Below are 19,771 nucleotides of genomic sequence, written 5' to 3' on the forward strand. Positions count from 1 at the left end.
AATCAAACCGCTTAAGTCAAGTCATGTTTCTTTGTATCACCCTTAGTCCTAAGAGCTCTCCAAAACCTGTACAGACTAAAATAACAAAATATGTGAATTCTACTACGTAGCATCAACGGGCACTAAAATTCTTATAGACTTGTGTAATTGCATATACTTATACCTGTTAACCAAAACCAAAACAGAAAAAAACAAAACAACCCAAACAACATTGCAGTGTTGGGGAAAATCTTCCACGTTCAAGTCATTCCTTAAAGTCCAGTCTTTATTTTTCATAAGTGGTGTCATTATTTTCCCTTTAGTCTAACCATGTTTCCCATTAGTCCATAAATTGGATCTCCTGTATTCTTATTTGAAATGTGGTCCTCTCCGTTACAGTGATTAATATGATTTCTTAAAAAATTCTCTGTATTGGCATTCAATTTATTTTACTTATTAATATTTTTTTTAATTTCCTGCAAAAGATAACACACATGCATTTTTAGTTTTGAAGTACAATTTATGGAATTTAGTGTTTAAAAAAGAGGCATAATTTATTACATTAATTTGGAGAGTTTTGGAATCCATTTGATGACATGGTTGGTTTGTTTGTCTGTTTGGTTTGGAATAAGGTATAACACCATAGCCGCTTTATTACAGAAAGCCTGAATTCTGATGAGGTAGATAGATAGATAGATAGATAGATACTTTGTTCATCCCCGAAGGGAAATTCACATTTCCAGCAGCATCCCTGAGCTGAGAACAATCGAGAACAATCGAAAATAACACGGGAGCTGCTGGAGTGGCTGCCATTCGTGACGGCGCCGGAAGAAAAGATTCAATTTGAATCATTTACAAACAAACAAACATAACCAGAACGAAATCAGGACCCAAATACGTAGCGTCAACCACAAGTTTATTGATAAAGAGGAAGGGCAGCGCCCGCAATCCGGTGCTTGCTGGACGCGGAAGGCAAGCCACTCATGCAATCCGATCGTGATCCGAATACAGAAGTGGATCTTCTGTAGCGAGAGATGGCGGTGTCAAGGACGGAAAAAATAAGTCGATAGCCGGGACAGGAGATCAAAAACGTGGTCGGGATCAAAAAACGGTTTATAAGCTGGGACGGGAGATCAGACGAAGTCAGAATCCAAAACAGGTCGGTGCTGGAGACAAATGGGGAGATCAGTAACGGACGCGTAGAAAAACGGGTGCACAAACGGGACAGGTGGGAGTCAGGGTCCAAATGCTTGCCTTGTAACAACAGAGGTTCGCTGACGGACTGACAACAGGAGAGTGACAGGACTGGGCTTAAAAAAGGACAGGGAACCAATCGCAGTGGCTGGCACCAAATGAGCAGGCACAGGTGATCCAAATCAGTAATTATGACATGAGGTGGTTTAATAATAGACCCCTTTCGATGTTTTTAAACAAGTGTGACGTAGCCTAGCTGCGTGCGCATTGTTGAGGCAGAATTCAGGTCTGTTTATACCAGTCGATAAATTCTATAAGCTAGTGTAGATTACATAGACTCCATAGAATTAGAGCTAGAATTGTTTTTGTTTTCTTCGAACAACGAAGTGAATATTGGTTACAACAAAATTAGGCATGGCACCACGAGTGTTTAAACTACTGTATTTGGGGTACTTTAAAAAAAAAATCTACCTTTTGTACTCAGTTATTAAACATGTGCATTATTTCCTCTTTATTCTAAGCACATAATGTGAGTGTGTTCATCTGTGATGTGAAAGTGCCTGCAGGACACGCATGGTATAATTCCACATCTCCATGACGCAATATGAACAACTAGCCAACAGGTGGCAACATTTCCTAAGGCAAAATGCGAGGACATTTCCATTTTTCCCCACCCCTTTCGTAATTATCAACCTGCTAATCAGACAAAAAATCTTCCATATTCAATTTGAAAATACGATAGAAACGTTACTAGAAAATGAGTAGTTTCCAGGTGTACGTATACTTGTCCTCCAGGCGGGCGGGTTGTTGACGTCTTTGAGGGGTTCGTCTAATGCCTCCATTGCTCTTCTATTGTACTCAAACCGAAGCGACAGAGAGCAAGTCAAATTGATTGAGGGGGATTAAAAGGCACCAACGTGTGCTCACAGGCAATACTTTTGTCTCTTTTGGGAGATTACGACATGTGTTTGACTGTTTCTGGCATTTTCCCTCTCCAACAGCCCGGTTTTAAGAAAAAGCGAATTATGAAAATGGATTTGGATTTTACCTTAATGGCCACCTGCGGAACGTCGTGGTAATGGTGAGAATCTGACATTTTCTTCTAAACGTGAAATATCTTCCAGTTTTCAAGCAAAACAGTAGAAAACGTCGCTTTTAGTGGCCAGATGTGATTAGGTTTATTCTGACATGGATGCCACCCATTAGTCATTTCATATGAAAGTATCCTTTTCATAAATTCTCTTACTGTTCGTGTTTTATAAAACTGCGTTTATGTGTGGAACTGTCAATCAACCTGTTGTTTGACAATTATGTCCTCAAGTAAAAAAACAAGTTAAAACGGAATATAAATCAGGTTCAATGCACTGAACTCTAATGAATGCATGCAGCTGTGACTCAGACGTCTTATCTCCTCCTGACGAAATGTAAATATAGAATAATATTGGATCTGTGACGGAGACAAAATGGATGAAAAATAACACCGTGCTTCCTATATTAGCCCCCTGTAAGCCACCATTGCTTCAGGCCGACGCAAAAACGTTGGGACGTAATAATCACTTTGATATACGTGAGATTGGCTACATTTTTATTTTTATAAAGCACAAGGTATTTATCTATTTTCAGACAAGTGGCCGCTCCCTTTGAGAGCTGGATTGTGAGCAAATAGGCTCTCAAATCTGGCAAGGACACGCCCAGACTCCATTCAGAGGTCTGCTCGCAAAAGCATCTTCACATTTGTAAAAGTCAAATGTGAGCTTATAGTTGTGCGGCTTTTTTAATTGTTATGCTCCGGAAAAATGGTTCTTATATTGGGGGGACGTGTACCCTACGGGTATACAGGAACTCCAAAGCGGTATGTAACATTTTTAGAATGAAAATTGTCTTTATTGTCATTGATAACAACATAGTGGACATTGTTTACAATGACATTAGACATGGCACGCTAGGATAAACACATAATAAGAAAAAATAGCTAATAAGACTGTCAAAATAAATAGGCAAAAACAAGGGCGTAGGTTTGATTTTGACATTGGTGGGGATGGGTCAGTTTTTAAGCAATCAGACAATATTGGTTGGGACAGTGCAATAATTATTAGATATTGGTGTCGACGCCAATCTAGCCCCCTCTTTGCATGCCAAAACTACAGCCTTGGGCAAAAATATTAACACGGTAATACTTGGAGACTGGCCTAGGTTGTAAGTACACTGTAAGAATAGTGCAGTGAAATATAGTGTAATAACATTTAACAGCAAGAATTTAGTCTATAATTAAGATAAGAATACCCATTTTCCTATGTATAGGCAAGACAGATATTTTTTACAGTCTTGTGTGCTTGTTTCGGGTGGTGTTGGCTCCTGGGATGAAACTGTCTCTGAGCCTGTTAGTCCTTATTTTAAGGAACCTGTGGCATTTACCAGAGGGCAGCAAGTCTAAAAGGTGGTGGCTGGGGTGAAATGAATCCTTTATAATGTTAGAATTGGAATTCATATTAGAACAGTCTTTATTGTCATTGGCAACATCAGAGTGAACATTGTTTGCAATGAAATTTAGACATGGCACTCCAGGATAAAATAGAATTGAGGTAAAAGAATGTCAGGATAGTTAGGCAAAACTATTTACAAGGTAGTGCTTGGAGACTAGTGTACCCTGAAAATGCAATATTTTTTTCATAATAATTGTGCAATCAAAGGAATAGCATTGTGACAATAGTGCAGTGTAACAACATTTAACAACAACAAAACGCCCAAATAAGTATATAAATAATGTTGCTGGATATGTCGTAAGCCGGCAATGTCCACTAGACTGGGCGGAGAACACCCGATTATTTTCTGGGCTGTGTCGATGACTCTTTATCTTTCTTTCCGCTGCCGTGTTCCCAGAATACCACACCGTAAAGCCGTATGCCAAAATGTGACTTTGTAGAAAGACCTCTTCGGTTCTAGGTTGTTCTCAGGAAAGTCATTGCTGGTCATACCCTACAGATAATTACATTTTTTTAAAAAAGCATCCACATTAAACCGATTTAAAATGGATTATTCGAGTGTATTATTTCAAAATGATTGTCGATAAAATGTATCTTATTTTGTAACATTTAGTGGCTCCTAGTGGTACAAAAAACTTTAAATACGAGGCAAAAATACTTGAGATATATGGATTTCTTTTACACAGTGAAATCCACACTTAGGTCACCACCATCCTATACTCTGTGGCCCTGGCATTCGCTCTCACCCAGAAAACACAGTGCCATATAGTGGTCAAATATTACACATTGGGACTTTGAAAACGTTAGTCAAAAACAACAGGGTTGAGCGACCATCCATCTCCTAATTGGGTCATTTTACTTGAAACTCCCCCAAAATAAATCAATCTTTTATAACAACCTTTTAAAAAAAACATGAATTGGTTGATATACAATTATATATAAAATTCATATTTATACAATTTTGCCCCAATATTGTTTGACAACTATTTTCCCTGAATTTTAAGAAGGTTGTTTATTATTTTCCTGAAAAAAAAGTTCCATATATATATATATATATATATATATAAATATATATATATATGCACCGCTTATCCTCAGTAGGGTCGCGGGGGTGCTGGAGCCCATCCCAGTTATTTTCGTGCAGTGGGCAGGGGACACCCTGAACTAGTTGCCAGCCAGCCGCAGGGCACACAGGGAAAGACAATTTGCTCGTTAATTCACACCTAGGGAGAAGTTGGACCGGCCAATTCACCTGGCATGCATGTTTTTGGAATGTGGGAGGAAACCGGAGTGCGATCTCATGACCTCAGAAATGTGCCGCACGCGCGCTAACCACTGCTCCGCCGTGCTGCCCATATATATATATATATATATATATATAATTTTTTTTTTTTTTTTTTTGGAATAACAAAACAAAATTCTTTGTGTTGGTTTAAGGTTTATTGTATGATTACCACTGTCTATTGTTTAAAAGGACATTTCTTAAAGCTTTGCATAAGCAAGGAGGCTGGCTCGAAAATTTAGTCCGAATTTAAGAATCCTAATTGGAAAAAGAAAAAAAACAAATACGTAAAAATATATTCATATGGTTCTCCAAAGATTAGTGCTTTCAAAATTATATTGTTAATTTGTCATGAACCAGAACGGACACTCGGATCCAATTGCGTCAGTTTTAGAGTTTTTATTGACAAGGATCGTTGGAACAGGCTTGGGACGTCGGCTCTTGCTTGTCGAAAGCCTCTTCGGGCGGAACAGCAGCTCCGTGATAAAAAGCGTAAGGTGCAACGTAGCGGGTAAGTCGGTCGCCGGGGCGGGAGAGTAGATCGTAAAACTTGTAACAGAAATAGGTCAGACAACGAGAAGCAAGCATGAATCAAGCAAGGGAATTTGTGGGTACCTTGTATGTTGGAGTCACACTCAGAGATACGAGGAGTACACTCGAATGTCCATCTCTGGACGCTGACAGCTTAAGTGGGGAACACCATCCAATCAGGAGGCGCATTCCAGCGCGCCAGATGATTACCCCAGGTGGCTCCACTTAGGTAATCACGACATAATTTGCATTAACTATTAAGATAAATCAGACAAAATCCATTTGCACAACAATATAGAGAGCCTAGTATATCACAGCTGGCTGTGATATGTCCCACTCTTCTTTGCACCCGTAGTTATTAGCTCTTACAGTTCTGTATTTTGATTTTAAACCAATTTCAAATAAGATGTTACCTAAAGCATTCTGATATGGGTACTTGGTTGGAAAAATGTTTCACTGAGGTACACCAACATAAAAGAAAGGTTGTTTAACTGGTCTGAAATACCAATCAGTAGTTTAATTCATTGTGTCTAACATCAACTTGTGGTTTACAGGCTTGGATTAGGACTCTAGCCACGAATTGCTGTTTTTTATAGCTTGCTTGCTTGATGAGGTTGTGTGTGAAAGGAAGCTGAAGCTGGATGATTGCAGTAAAATGACACAATAGTGGGTCCCAAACATATACTGTACTGCCTAGTGGCCAAAGATCAAATCATAATATGAGGGCTCTTTCTAATGATAACTCGGGGACCGTCTTATGATTGGATTTTGTGATTTACGGGCAGCGTTATGGAAATGTTACTTAAAGACAAAAACTCAACCCAACTTCATCAAGCAGTTTGTTATTAATTTTATTTTCTGTTGTTTTTTTTACAATAGTTGACTGGTTTAAAATTAACTGGGTCTTATTAACATATGCAATATTATTGTGATAATAAAAACCAAGTCAGATAATCTTTTCCTAGAAGATGACATATGTTGATGCTTTTCAATGCAAAAAATAACAGTACTTGTACATTTTTCAATGTATTTGACTCTGACATACCTGCACTCTCATCTACTAGATATTACCAATAATTATTTAGCAGTCAGTGTACATTGGTCGTGTCACGGACCAGAAACGGAGACGGGACCTAATCGTGTTCGTTTACTCAGCTTTATTTAGAAGGAGGAAAGGGCTTGCACCCACGATCCGGTGATCGTCGGTAACGGGTAGCAGATCGCTTGGAACGCGGAAGTGGCACTTCCGTGTCGAGCGACGGCAGAGTCAAGAGCGAGGAAAAAACAGGTCGATGGCCGGGACGGAGGAGCAAAAATGTAAACGGGTTCAGAAAAAAGGAATCAGACGGAAAACAGGGCAGGATAGAGTCAGGAGTCAAAAGAGCTGGCCTTACGTGTGGCTGAGGTTCACAGACGATCTGACAAATGTTGACAGGAAGGCTTGGGTTTGAAAAGAGGTCAACAGCCAATCAGCGTCTGCGGTTGTTGGCGCCAACGGAGCAGACTCAGGTGCCCCGCATCAGTAATCATGACAGGTCGACTAGTGATTTTTTCGATTACCAGTATCAATCTAGGTAATTCTCTGCCGTTTTTTAAGTTTATTACACTATTTTGTCTTTTTCTGAAGCACAGAAGAAACCTTGTCTGCCCTTTTTGGACCTCTACTGTAAAGTTTTTTCATTGGTTTTCTTCCATTTAATTGTAAAATTGCTTGTGTATTATCTTTTGGTTCAAATCGATAGTCATACAAGACGATCATATTTATATTATCCACTTGTTTATACAAAGTTTTTCTTTTTTTTTTAACCTGACAAAAAACAAAATTTAGTTAAGGGAAAGCTCTCTTATCTAGCTTTGGCTGTCAATGCAGCCTTTCTAAGATTAAGTGACACTTTCTGCTCACAAGGTGTATCAAAACGTCTGATTTGGCCAGGTAAATCTACCATTTAAGGCAGCTCCCGACCCAAATCAGACTCTCAACCTCTCACTTAAATTAGATTAACTTATAGCTGCAATAACGGAAATGACAGTACCATCTAACATTGTCTCCAATTTCCATAGTCTGAAATCTGACCCTGTTTAAACACAAAGCAGTTAGTTTGTTAAAGGGCATGTGGTGGATATACAGGTTGCCTGTAATCATAGCCTTTGCAATGTTTTGGGAAATCGAATGAATGCTTCCAATCTACTACCGGTATAGAATGTCAAATATCATGCATAAAATATATTGAAATAATACTTTAATCGTTGGGAAGAAATGGACAAGAGAGAGAGTGAAACAATTTCACATTGTGTTATTTTTATTAAATGTTCACACTCCATAATAGGTACACTATATTGCAGAGCTCAGGAACTATGTCTCGCGAGCCTGATATGGCTCTTTTCATGAGTACATCTGGCTTAGAGCTAAATTTAGGGCTGTAGTAACCTTTTCTGAAACTTTCCAATTTTATTGTAAGTGAAGTCGAAGCTTCATGCAGTGTGATATGTAGGTCCAAAAATATAGGGCAACATTTCAACTTCAGTCTAAACTCTTGGCGTTACACCAACAGACCCCGTTTTGGCTCTACGTCTCTCAGGAATCCTATATATCAGGCATGTCAAACTCAGTTTGGCTCGATGGCCCGATTCAGACTAGATGTTCTCAGGTAGGCTGGACCAGTAAAAAAAATGCCAACACCAAATATTTAGCTTAGTTTTTTTATTTCTATGCTTTATCATTCAGCCTACATTTGTAGCCTACCCTACAAAAGAAAAACCTTGGCTAATAAGGGGTCTTTTCTAAGCACAAGATATTTATTCACAAACAATGGAAAAATATGATTTTCATTATTGGCATTGAATGGGTTAATCATTTGTTTAATCTGACGGTTAAATATATGCAACTCACAACAAACATAACAAACTCGAATGGGGTCTATAAAAATTAAGCTTGCCTCAAAAGCCATACTGCTTTGAAAAAAAACCATCTAGCAGTCAACTGGCAGTAATTGTCACGGAGCGGAGCGGGAAACAGGAAAAAAGGACCCATTCGCGTAGACGTACTCACAATTTATTGGGGAAAGAAAAGTCCAAAAAACGGATCAGACCAAAAACAAAACAGGATCAAACGCAGGCAAATTTACAGACTAGGCATTTCTCAGAGTTAAAAAGAACTTGCAGAAATCTCACAGAAGGTTCACAAAAATCTCACAGGGTTCAACAAAGTTTAACAAACGCTCAGGCAAAGCACAGCTCAAAGGAACGCGTTTAAGTAGTCCAAGGAGCAATCAGTCAATATGTCTCAGCCGATGTCCATGGGCGGGGCAAATTGGGCGCCGTGGCAACTGCGCCATAATCCGGCGCCACCCGGCTGGGGCCAACTGGGCGCCATGGCAACCGCGCCAGACGTGACAGTTATATCAGAAAAAAAAACTACGCTAGACCTACGGAAGCTGAGAAAATGCTGCAAAATATTGAACATGAAACCAGACTGGACGTCAGCTCTTTTGTAAAAAATAAATCATGCCTTTCAATAGAACTGAGTGAGCGACTTATTATTATTTAACCGATTTTATCAAACCATTGGACTTCACACAGTGAAATGAAATGTGCTAAATAATAAGGATTTGCCTGGAGATCAGGATTGGTGGTTTTGTTGAATTATGTCTTAAAATATATGGTGTAGCGCTCCCAAAATAAAAATAAAACCCAAATATTAATTAAAATGAAATAAATTAATTGATATGAACAAATCGATCTATTGATCTATCGATCTATCTATCTATCGAGCTATCTATCTATCGAGCTATCCATCTATCTATCTAAAATCAAAAAAATTTGCTTTCACGGATCATGTTCAACAATGTTTCGGGCCCCTGCTGTATTGTTTGGCCCAACTCATCATTTGAAACTTTGTTTTTTGTGCTGCAGCTCCCTAATCCACCTGAGCCACTCATGACTTAAAGGAGCAGGATGACAAAATGGCCCAGTTGCTGGTACCGCCTGGTCCCGACAGCTTCCGCCCCTTTGTCCCGGAGTCTCTGGTCGTCATTGAAAGATGCATCGCTGAAGAGGAGGCCCGGAGACCCCGGGCAGATCGCCGCAGCGACTGCGATGATGAAAACGGGCCAAAGCCCAACACTGACTTGGAGGCAGGGAAATCACTTCCTTTTATCTATGGCGACATTCCTCCAGGTTTGGTTTCCACTCCTCTGGAGGATTTGGACAGCTTTTACAGCAATCAGAAGGTCTGTGTGGAAAAACTAATGAAAGTGATATCTTTTGAAGGAATGGAGGAGGGATGCAGATGAAGTTTGTCATTTTATAGCTCTGATGTGTTCAATTTAGGAAAATACTGCAAAGACAAAATTACTTTTGAAATAATGGAATTAGAAGTGTCAGTATTTCTACGAAGCAATAACATAAGAAATGTTTTGTCAAGTTCACTTGTGTCACTTTGCACTTCAAATTTATGACAGCACTGGCTCGAAGGACCAAGTGATACATTTATAGCTTAGCAGACACTCAAAAGAAGGAGAGAATACCACAATGAATTTTGAACTTGCAAGGAGAACACGAGCGGGCTGTAGAAAAACCCCTCAAAATGCCAAATTCAAAATCTGTTCTAAAAGCCTTCTCCTAAGCCCTTTATTTTTGATGAAATCACTTAGGTTACGAGAAGCAGATCCACCTTAAAGGGTGTGGGTATCAAAGAACAGCAACATTATTGACATATAGTAAAACTAATGAATTGGCATCATATGCAATCTTCTTTGCAGTTGTCCAATAATAAATACAGAAACTTATCAACTGCCTTTCGGTTATGGTAGGTAAGGATGCGGAAGTAGCCTTTGCAAGGAATTATAATTACGTTTTCAAATAAGTCAGGCCCTCATACCAGTGTGTTTTTAGATTACATTTGATTAGAAGAGAGAACTGGTTTTGAATGGTGCATCACAAACCTACTTCAATTTTTTTCTCTGTCTTTTTTTCTCCTTTTCAGACTTTCATAGTATTGAATCGTGGGAAGGCAATCTTCCGTTTCAACGCCACCTCTGCCTTGTACATTTTAAGTCCTTTCAACCCGCTTAGGAGGATAGCTATTAAAGTCCTCGTACACTCATATCCTTTGTAGTTGACAGAAAAGAAACATTTATCAGATACAAATGAAATTCAGGTAAAACATTTTGTGACTGCTTTGGGCCGTTTCAAATTTTGCACACACTGTGCATGTAATGGGGTGAGATTTTTCTACTATGCATTGTTTTGTTTTGTTTTGCTGTATGAGGCAATCACTTTAATAAAGTGCTCCTTAACTCTTTTGTTCCAACGATGTTCAGCATGTTGATCATGTTCACCATCCTTACCAATTGTGCTTTTATGACCCTAAGTAACCCTCCAGAATGGGCAAAGAATGTAGAGTAAGTCAATTTCTCCCTCTTTTTAATTGGGTCAGTACTTCTGAGTAGTGGCAAATACATTTAAGATGTTGTGTGTTTATTGGTGATCCAATGTGATTGATTTGGAGGATTCAATTTAAGAAATGTTTTTCCTTGTTTGTACATCACTTTTGGACATTGTAATGCATTTAAAAATTCATAGGCTTTTTTACCTAATCATTTCTTATGATTTGCGCCAGACTTAAAATGTTAATAAAAAAGTTGGATATGAGCCAAGGGATTTTATTTGATGGGAATCTTGAGGCACATTTTAATAACAAGGCTTTCAAAGCGTGCTCCTAGTTTACCCCTATCTAGATTGATTTTCCATTTTTCCCGGCCCACAACACATATTAATGGGATAATTAGACTCGTTTTCAGTTTTCTGCTGAACTTGCCCTGCGCATATTAAAAACATTTGAATTAGATAATTAAAGGAGGCATAGCTTGGATAAGCGGCTCTTGAGGACAAGACTAATCGTCTAATGCAGCAGCTTCCCCAGCTGCAACTTCAGCACCTAAAACAATATTCAAAGCAGATTCTTCCACCCTCCATTCGGCTTCAGTATTTACAACCTTTACATTATCCGTTAGACATGGCCCATCAGTTGTCATGGTAGGAAAAGCATGAATTGACATGTTTTCACATTGCTGACAAACTTATGATAATTCATGTCACCACTGCATTCTGTCTTTAATATAATTTAATCTTGTTCTTTATTTGTCAGATACACATTCACAGGGATTTACACTTTTGAGTCCCTCATAAAAATCCTTGCCAGAGGATTCTGTATGGGAAAGTTCACTTTTCTGCGTGACCCTTGGAACTGGCTGGACTTTAGCGTGATCCTCATGGCGTAAGTATTTTGTCAACCTTGAATATTTGTAAATGTTGTTAAATATGGAGTTCTGTTGTTGAATTGAAAAACAGGATTCAAACTTACACGGTATATTATGGAATCTAGTTATTCATGATGCTCAGTCGATTGCAAGTATTTTTCATGAAATCTATTGCTTTGGGGGGAAAACACCTACTTTGACAAGTGAATTATGCAATAGCAAAACCTGACCTAAGTCTAATGCTTCAGAGGTCTGTATCTAAACAAAGTTGTTCTCTTGCCACTTGCAATCAATTTACAAACTCAGGATGAGGACAAGTTTAGACAATATTTATTTTGCAGCTGCACTGCCGTTTGCGTCAGTTGCCAGGACAATATAATTCACAGTCTATGAACTAAAGTAGCTCTTGATGATTTATTTAATCAAGTACTAGAACTAGCTCTTATCGGTACGTAGACATTTTGATACAAAAACATTAATGATACAAAGACAAATAATGATAGACTTTTTTTTTTAAATTAGTCCATTGTTTTACCTGCACAAACTATCAAATATTTGTTTACTTTTGCCCAGCAGCAATGATGCCATTACATGAGAAAAAGAGTCGGGATTGTCTGTCTTTTAGAGAGATTCTTGATTTCTGGATGTTAAGGCAACAAGGTTTACAACTACTGTAACTTACGTTAAGTGTGTTGTCAAGAAATTTGCATTAGATCGAGTTTGAATTGGACATTACATCACACAACTTGAGTAATTCCGAACATGGTTATTTATTAGACTACAATTATTTTCTAGGAGCTGTAGTCAAGACATTTTACATTGTTAACAATTTTCTACCAAGTTGGACCTTAATAACCATCAAAAGATGAATTTCCTTTGTTCTTAACCATTAGAATGGAGAAAATCTGGTTATGGAAGTTTAGTGGATCATTTTAGTCCTCCAGGCTATATTTGCAAAATCTAGAGTGTAAGAAACTTCATATTGTCCTTTCTAGTTGGACCAAAACAATAGGTCGTATTAACAACTTCTGTCATGCTAATCAACCCTGAGCTTTGAAAGTTTTTGATCACTGTACATGCAATGTTTGGATTCTTAATCAAAATAGCTGTATAGACTGCCTTTAAAAATGCGAGCCACAGGTTAAGACTTAAGGTGAGATTAAATTGCTTTTGGCCTTTACAATATTTGCTATCTGGAATTGGATGCCGATAAAGATCTTTGCTTGGACATTAGGGGCTTGCTCTCTTCTTCCCTTCTAATGATCCTTTTGTATGTCGTTTGGACAGATTGAACCAATGATTTTGTTCTGTTCTACTGAATTTTGCACTCCCAAGAGACTAAGTTTACATTTATTTAGTGTAATTCGCCCAATTCAAGAACTCTCATCTCAGAAGATATATGGCGCTTTTCGATTAGCGGGTTGATTGCCATTTGTATTAAGCATCAAGTGAATGATTGATTGGGTTTTTGCTTAAAAAAACAGAATTATATTATTTCTGTGTGAATACACCAAATTACCGTAAATTCCTGACTACAGAGTGCACCTGATTAAAAGCAGCATGCTTACATTTAAGAATGACACTTCATTTTGTCTTTCTACAAGCTGCGACAGATTTTAAGTCGCTGACTTAAACAGCCATAAAAATAGAGTCCTTCTTATCAAATTCTTGCCTTTTAATTCCGGCCGCAAACCTGGCAGCAGCCTCGTGAAGAATTTGACATTGACGCCTCTGGTTGCAGAACGCCAACTGCGCCGTTCCCCCACACATCTGATGCCATTTACATATGTGTCGTTTTTCAGTTTTGCTCCGAGTTGTTTACTTCACGTGTTTTCGGATCATGTGACCATTCAAGATTTAAACACAGACGTGATAGGTCAACTTTCTTGTTTTTGTCATTGGCAGTTGCCACGGTAACGGAGCAAAGTACATTCACTTGTTATGGTTCTTTGAAACATCGGCGACTGGGTATTGGCAAAGATGACACAGAAGAGAAGCGTCGAATTGGTGCTAGTTGGCTGCCAATCGTGTGTTGTTTGGCCGGTTAGCCTGGTCGTTAGTGCTTTGTGTCGGTTGCCATAGCCGTTGCTGCTTTTCGTTTTTGGTTCGCGGTTAGCGTGGCTGCTCACCAGGTGTTTTTTGATCGTCTAGCCTGGCATTAACACCAGTTTTGTTGTTTTCCTTGGTTTTTTATTTCTTGGCCGGCTCTCCGTCTTTTTCTGTCGATGTTTCCGCTTTTTGTTTTTCAGAGTTGGTTCCCAGTTAGCCTGTCTGCTTACTGTGTGTTTTTGATCGGCTAGCCTGGCGTTAGCAACGGTTTTGATTTTACCTGGTTTGTTTATTTCCAGCTGGCATTGTGTTTTTTTTTCCATAAACATTGCCGCTTTTCGTTGTTGGTTACCGGTTAGCCTGCCTGTTCACTGCTTGTTTTTTGGCCAGCCAGCCTCGCATTTGTCTGCCCAGACCCGAATTCTTTTAGTCTCGGTTTGCCCCCCTGTTGAATTATCCACAAAAACTACCAAAACTTCACTTAAAATGCTTGTAACCTCTTTGACTACATGACAGGTAAAACATTATTGTGACTGGCTTGCTAGGGTGCTGGTGTTCCTCCGATGACGTCACAGCTCAGGATGACATTATCTCAGTCATGTGATGTTTATTTGTATAGCCCTTAATCACAAGACCAGCAAACAGTAGAGCAAGATGCATGCACCATGCAACAACCAGGGTCGTCCTTCTCCCTTAGGGAGAAGAAGTGAAGAGTATGACGTCAACTTAATCAATAAGCTATTACAGACGCTCCCCTACTTACGGACATTCGAGTTACGTAAACGATAGATACGAACATTTTTTCGGAATGTCGAAAAATATCCGGATATTGCTGCAAGTTAGATTTTGTTTTGTGCACCTTTTTCTGAGTACAGGACAATACTGTAGTGCTTTTTTCCACCGCTACCGACTTGTGGCGCTGTGAGAACTCACCCAGCATCCACCCCGAAGTAGAAATCCTAGTTCGTGTATAAACATAGATATGGTTGGTGTAAAGTATAAAGAAGAAGAAGAGGCGAGCCATTTCATTTTAAATGAAAGTCGAATAAGAAAGCTTGAAGCGGTTGAGAAAATGTTTGGATCGCTTTTTTTCGGCCACTGAGGAGTACCACGAGGAGGCAGTAGCCTTTCTCTTGAAGCTCATCTTTCAAAAGTAAGTTAAACTTAACTTTATCATTATAGTGCACATTATTTTATTAAGTGTTTTTTTAAGCACAAAACAATACAGGTGACTAACACAAGCCTTAAACATATTTATATAAACATTAAACATACTGTACATTACATACAAAATATAGAACTGCAGCAACTGACAAACAAATTCAACTTACGAACGATTGTCTGGAACATATCTCGTTCATAAGTAGGGCAGCGTCTGTATATCCAAGCGTATTTTTCAGTTGGCAGTGTTCCACTGCACTGGGGCCCGAATGAAGAAGGCTTACGAACCTGCGGATTTCTTCTTGGCTCTTAAGATAACTAGAATACCAGTGTTTTTGGAGTGAAGGTTCCAAACAGGAACGTAGGGAAAAATTATCTCAGGAAATAATTGGAATACACTGCTGATATATATATATATATATATATATATATATATATATATATATATATATATACATCTTTTCATCTCATTAGCTACACCGCTTATCCTCAGTAGGGTCGTGGGGGTGCTGGAGCCCATCCCAGCAATCATCGGGCAGTGGGCAGGGGACACCCTCAACCGGTTGCCAGCCAATCGCAGGGCACACGGGGACAGACAACTCACTCGCTCATTCACGCCTAGGGACAATTTGGACCAGCCAATTCACCTGAAATGCATGTTTTTGGAATGTGGGAGGAAACCGGAGTGCCCGGCGGAAACCCACGCAAGCACGACAGCAAGACAAACACATACAATAACAAAGTAAATAAAAGGTAAAAAAATAGCAAAAAAACACACACAAGAATTTTTGGACCATGCTTTCGTCCCTCCAGATGAAATGGTGTATATATATATATATATATATATATATATATATATATATATATATATATATATATATATATATGTTTTTGTATGGATGCAAAAACCATGTAATATTTACTTTTAAAGCTGTATTGTTTAAAATGTAGCAAAACAAAAAGCGGCTTGTAGTCTGAAATTTACGGTACTTATTTGAGAGCAGTGACTTTTTCCTATAACAGCTTCATGTATGTTGTCATTTTTGAGCAATGCTATGTGATAACTATTCATTTAATTCTGCAGGTATATAACAGAGTTTATAAACCTAGGCAATGTTTCAGCACTGCGCACATTCAGAGTATTGAGAGCTTTGAAAACTATATCAGTGATTCCAGGTAAGACTTAGTTATTGTATCCTCCTGTGTGTGACCATTTGCCACTGGTTTCCTCTTTTTTTCCATGATCCTTCCCTTTTCCTCTGTCACGCTTTGGGCGTGGGTGTCTGTGTCGTGCGTGAATGTGTTGCAACCTCAACAATCGCAACCACCTCCCCCCACCCCCCTGTATCTCCTCCCCCTGCCTCGCTGCCTCCTCCCTTACAGATATGTCACAGAGTTTGTGGACCTGGGCAATGTATCAGCACTGCGAACTTTCAGGGTTCTGCGAGCCCTAAAAACTATATCAGTCATCCCAGGTGAGCACACCATCAAGGCCAAACGAGGAAATGAACGCCTCACGGCTAAGTGGCATTTTTGGCAGCATCTCACCTCTGAGCTTATCTTAAGTCTGACAGCACCGTTGTGCCATCCTTCATGTTGCCTTCATAAAACAAAAGCAGGAATCTGGCTCCGATCTGCATTGATGGAAAGAATTCCTAGCTTTTAGACATGTAGAGATGCAGAACAATTTCTTTGAAATCTATTCTTGCCTTGGGAGCCACCTGTGGATTTTGTTCTTTTTCCTTCATGCATGAGACATTGCAAAGGTATATTTTCTGGTGGCAAAGGATTCATTTGTGTGTGTTGACGTGATGGTCCGTTAAGTGTTTAATTCCTGTTTGAAGCATGCAATTTTTGTTAGTAGGTAGTCAACCCCACCCCCCCCCTCCCAACACACACACACACATGAAAGTACATGTCTATGTAGAAATAAAAATGCATATGACTACACCAACAGACTAGTAGACTACACACATGCAATAACTCTGTATTGGTTTGCAAATCCCCCTGCAACTTAGTTTTAAAGGGCATAAAAAAGAACCATTCAACTCAGAAAATTTAGTGAGGTGCTGAACAAACTTTTTGAGTCGTGGGCCGCAATTTGGTTGAAAACGAAATCTGCTTAAGGGCCGGGCTATGACAAAAAGCTATGATTGACTGATTTGAAACTTCGGCCATACATGAAAAAAAAGTTTTTAGTGTATTGGCAACATATTTTAAGCCAGTTTCACTTATACTGTATTTGTTTGTAAATAGACCATTTCTTCAAAAGTTCCCTTTTTTAGCACTATATTTGCATTGAAAAGAGTTGCTACATTTTAACTTGTACTTGTACCGATATACACTTCATCATATTTTTTACCATTTTTGTTGGGAAAAGATGTTTTAAAAAGCGTGACGGGCTCCATAAGGCCTTTGGGCCATAGTCTGCCCGCCCTTGACCTAGGGTCAGATCAACATGACAAAAAAGTGACCTGAACAAGTTTATAGCGAAGCTTTCACCAGTGGCATGGACGGATGGTCACTAGATGGTGCTACTGCTTCTGCCCCCATGCCCTTTATCAAAAAGTGCCCTCTTTGAATGTATTTTTATCTCTTTTTTTGTAAACATTTGACTTGTACTGGGGACAATAATGACTGACAAAGTATTTTTTCACCTTTACCTCTTGTTAATAATGTCTACATTTTTAATAAAATCAAACAACAATGAAAAATGAAACACTAGAGAGCTTACTTTTTGTAGGGTTAGATATAAAGAACCTATGTTCAATATAACTTGATTCTGTTGTTTCTATAGTATTATCGCTGAGAGAAAAGTTTGTAACAGACAAAACTCTGGAAATTTAGAAATGTTGTTGCATCAACTCCCATTATAATCCATAATTTAGATCCTAGTAAACCTGATGTTTAGAATTAAGAGTGTTGACAATCTTGTTTTACCAATAAAGTCAAGATCGTTTTAAATATGTATATATTCAAAATATATATTATCTCCCTCTGGGTACTTGCCACTTATAAGCTCTTTACACGCCATGGGTTCCCTCATTTACCTAATACTGACTGCTTGTTATTTGAAAAGCTTTGGGCTAGTGAATTTACCGTCTTTACTATCTTAAATATGATTGTACTAATCAATTCTCTTTGTACCTTTTTCCCGCAACCCCTTATCCCTTTCACTCCCAGGCTTGAAGACAATCGTGGGCGCATTGATCCAGTCAGTTAAAAAGCTCTCGGATGTTATGATCCTGACAGTGTTTTGCCTCAGCGTTTTTGCTCTCATTGGCCTGCAACTCTTTATGGGCAATCTGAGACAGAAATGTGTGCGCTTGCCTATCTTTGGAAACTTCTCCAACAGCAGCAGCGCTGTTGCCACTGACACGTTTATTGACAATGGCACCCTATCAGGAATCAACAACATGTTCCTAAACAGCACGGCCGACATATTCAACTGGACCGAGTACATCAGTGATGACAGTAAGCAAAATAATGCAAGACAGATGTTCTGCATGTGGGTTAATATTGTTTAAATGGCGTGCATTTCAGGCTTAAGCCTTCAGTAGTGCAACATCGGAATCAATCCAATTCTCAATGACTATTTCAGGGCTATAAAACCACTCACTGCAGCTTTAACAGCTTTACTGCAGCTATAGCTGCAACACATAAAAATATCTATAATAATAACCTCATGAAATTGCACTATTATTTAGAAATTAGGCTACACTTTACTCGTAAAAAATCTTTTTAATTTGTACACAAAATGTATCCTTTTATTTTTCCTCGAGAAGATTTCAATTACTGTCGCACAGATTATCTGTGCGTATAAGTCTCAAGAAGTTATTTTCTATTGGCAGCAAAGCTAATGCTGAAAGTCAAGCCCGTCCTGTTTTTTTCTATTTATGTCTGAAAAAGTCAATTTGATGGACACTGGGATTTTTCTCTTCACATTTTTGTTGTGATACTTCATGACTTCCCCTACCGAATCATGGTTTTTGAAACTGCTGATGTTTCGTTACGCCTTCTGGAAGTACATGGAGTTGCCACCTCGGAATTGGATTGGCTAAACCAATAGCGTTATGTTTTTTATGCCTCAGGGCCTTCAGATGTGATTGTGAAGGCTTCTGAGTAGATTTTTGAACTAGGCAACAATTAATGGCTAAAATGTAATTGGTTAAATGCTTCAATATAAAAGCACATACAGGGAGTGCAGAATTATTAGGCAAATGAGTATTTTGACCACATCATCCTCTTTATGCATGTTGTCTTACTCCAAGCTGTATAGGCTCGAAAGCCTACTACCAATTAAGCATATCAGGTGATGTGCATCTCTGTAATGAGAAGGGGTGTGGTCTAATGACATCAACACCCTATATCAGGTGTGCATAATTATTAGGCAACTTCCTTTCCTTTGGCAAAATGGGTCAGAAGAGGGACTTGACAGGCTCTGAAAAGTCAAAAATAGTGAGATATCTTGCAGAGGGATGGATGCCACTTGCCACCAGTTTTGCCATATTTCAGAGCTGCAACATCACTGGAGTGCCCAAAAGCACAAGGTGTGCAATACTCAGAGACATGGCCAAGGTAAGAAAGGCTGAAAAACGACCACCACTGAACAAGACACACAAGCTGAAACGTCAAGACTGGGCCAAGAAAAATCTCAAGACGGATTTTTCTAAGGTTTTATGGACTGATGAAATGAGAGTGAGTCTTGATGGGCCAGATGGATGGGCCCGTGGCTGGATCGGTAAAGGGCAGAGAGCTCCAGTCCGCCTCAGACGCCAGCAAGGTGGAGGTGGGGTACTGGTATGGGCTGGTATCATCAAAGATGAGCTTGT

The 19,771-nt window shown here is 39.0% G+C and overlaps 1 protein-coding gene across 1 annotated transcript in view; it reads left to right on the plus strand.

The window, feature by feature from the left end:
- The first annotated feature begins 1,857 nt into the window (after positions 1-1,857).
- The window catches only part of scn1lab (sodium channel, voltage-gated, type I like, alpha b), a 46,054-nt gene continuing 28,140 nt past the window's right edge, over positions 1,858-19,771 (plus strand). The window contains 7 exon segments of the mRNA XM_088332167.1: positions 1,858-2,254; positions 9,382-9,698; positions 10,454-10,571; positions 10,781-10,871; positions 11,618-11,746; positions 16,323-16,414; positions 18,123-18,413. Coding sequence (XP_088188293.1) covers positions 9,432-9,698; positions 10,454-10,571; positions 10,781-10,871; positions 11,618-11,746; positions 16,323-16,414; positions 18,123-18,413 — 988 coding nt within the window. The 5' untranslated portion in view covers positions 1,858-2,254; positions 9,382-9,431.

This window comes from Urocampus carinirostris, chromosome 3 (genome assembly GCF_059441175.1).
Source record: "Urocampus carinirostris isolate Australia breed hairy pipefish chromosome 3, RoL_Ucar_1.0, whole genome shotgun sequence".
Lineage (NCBI taxonomy): Eukaryota > Metazoa > Chordata > Actinopteri > Syngnathiformes > Syngnathidae > Urocampus > Urocampus carinirostris.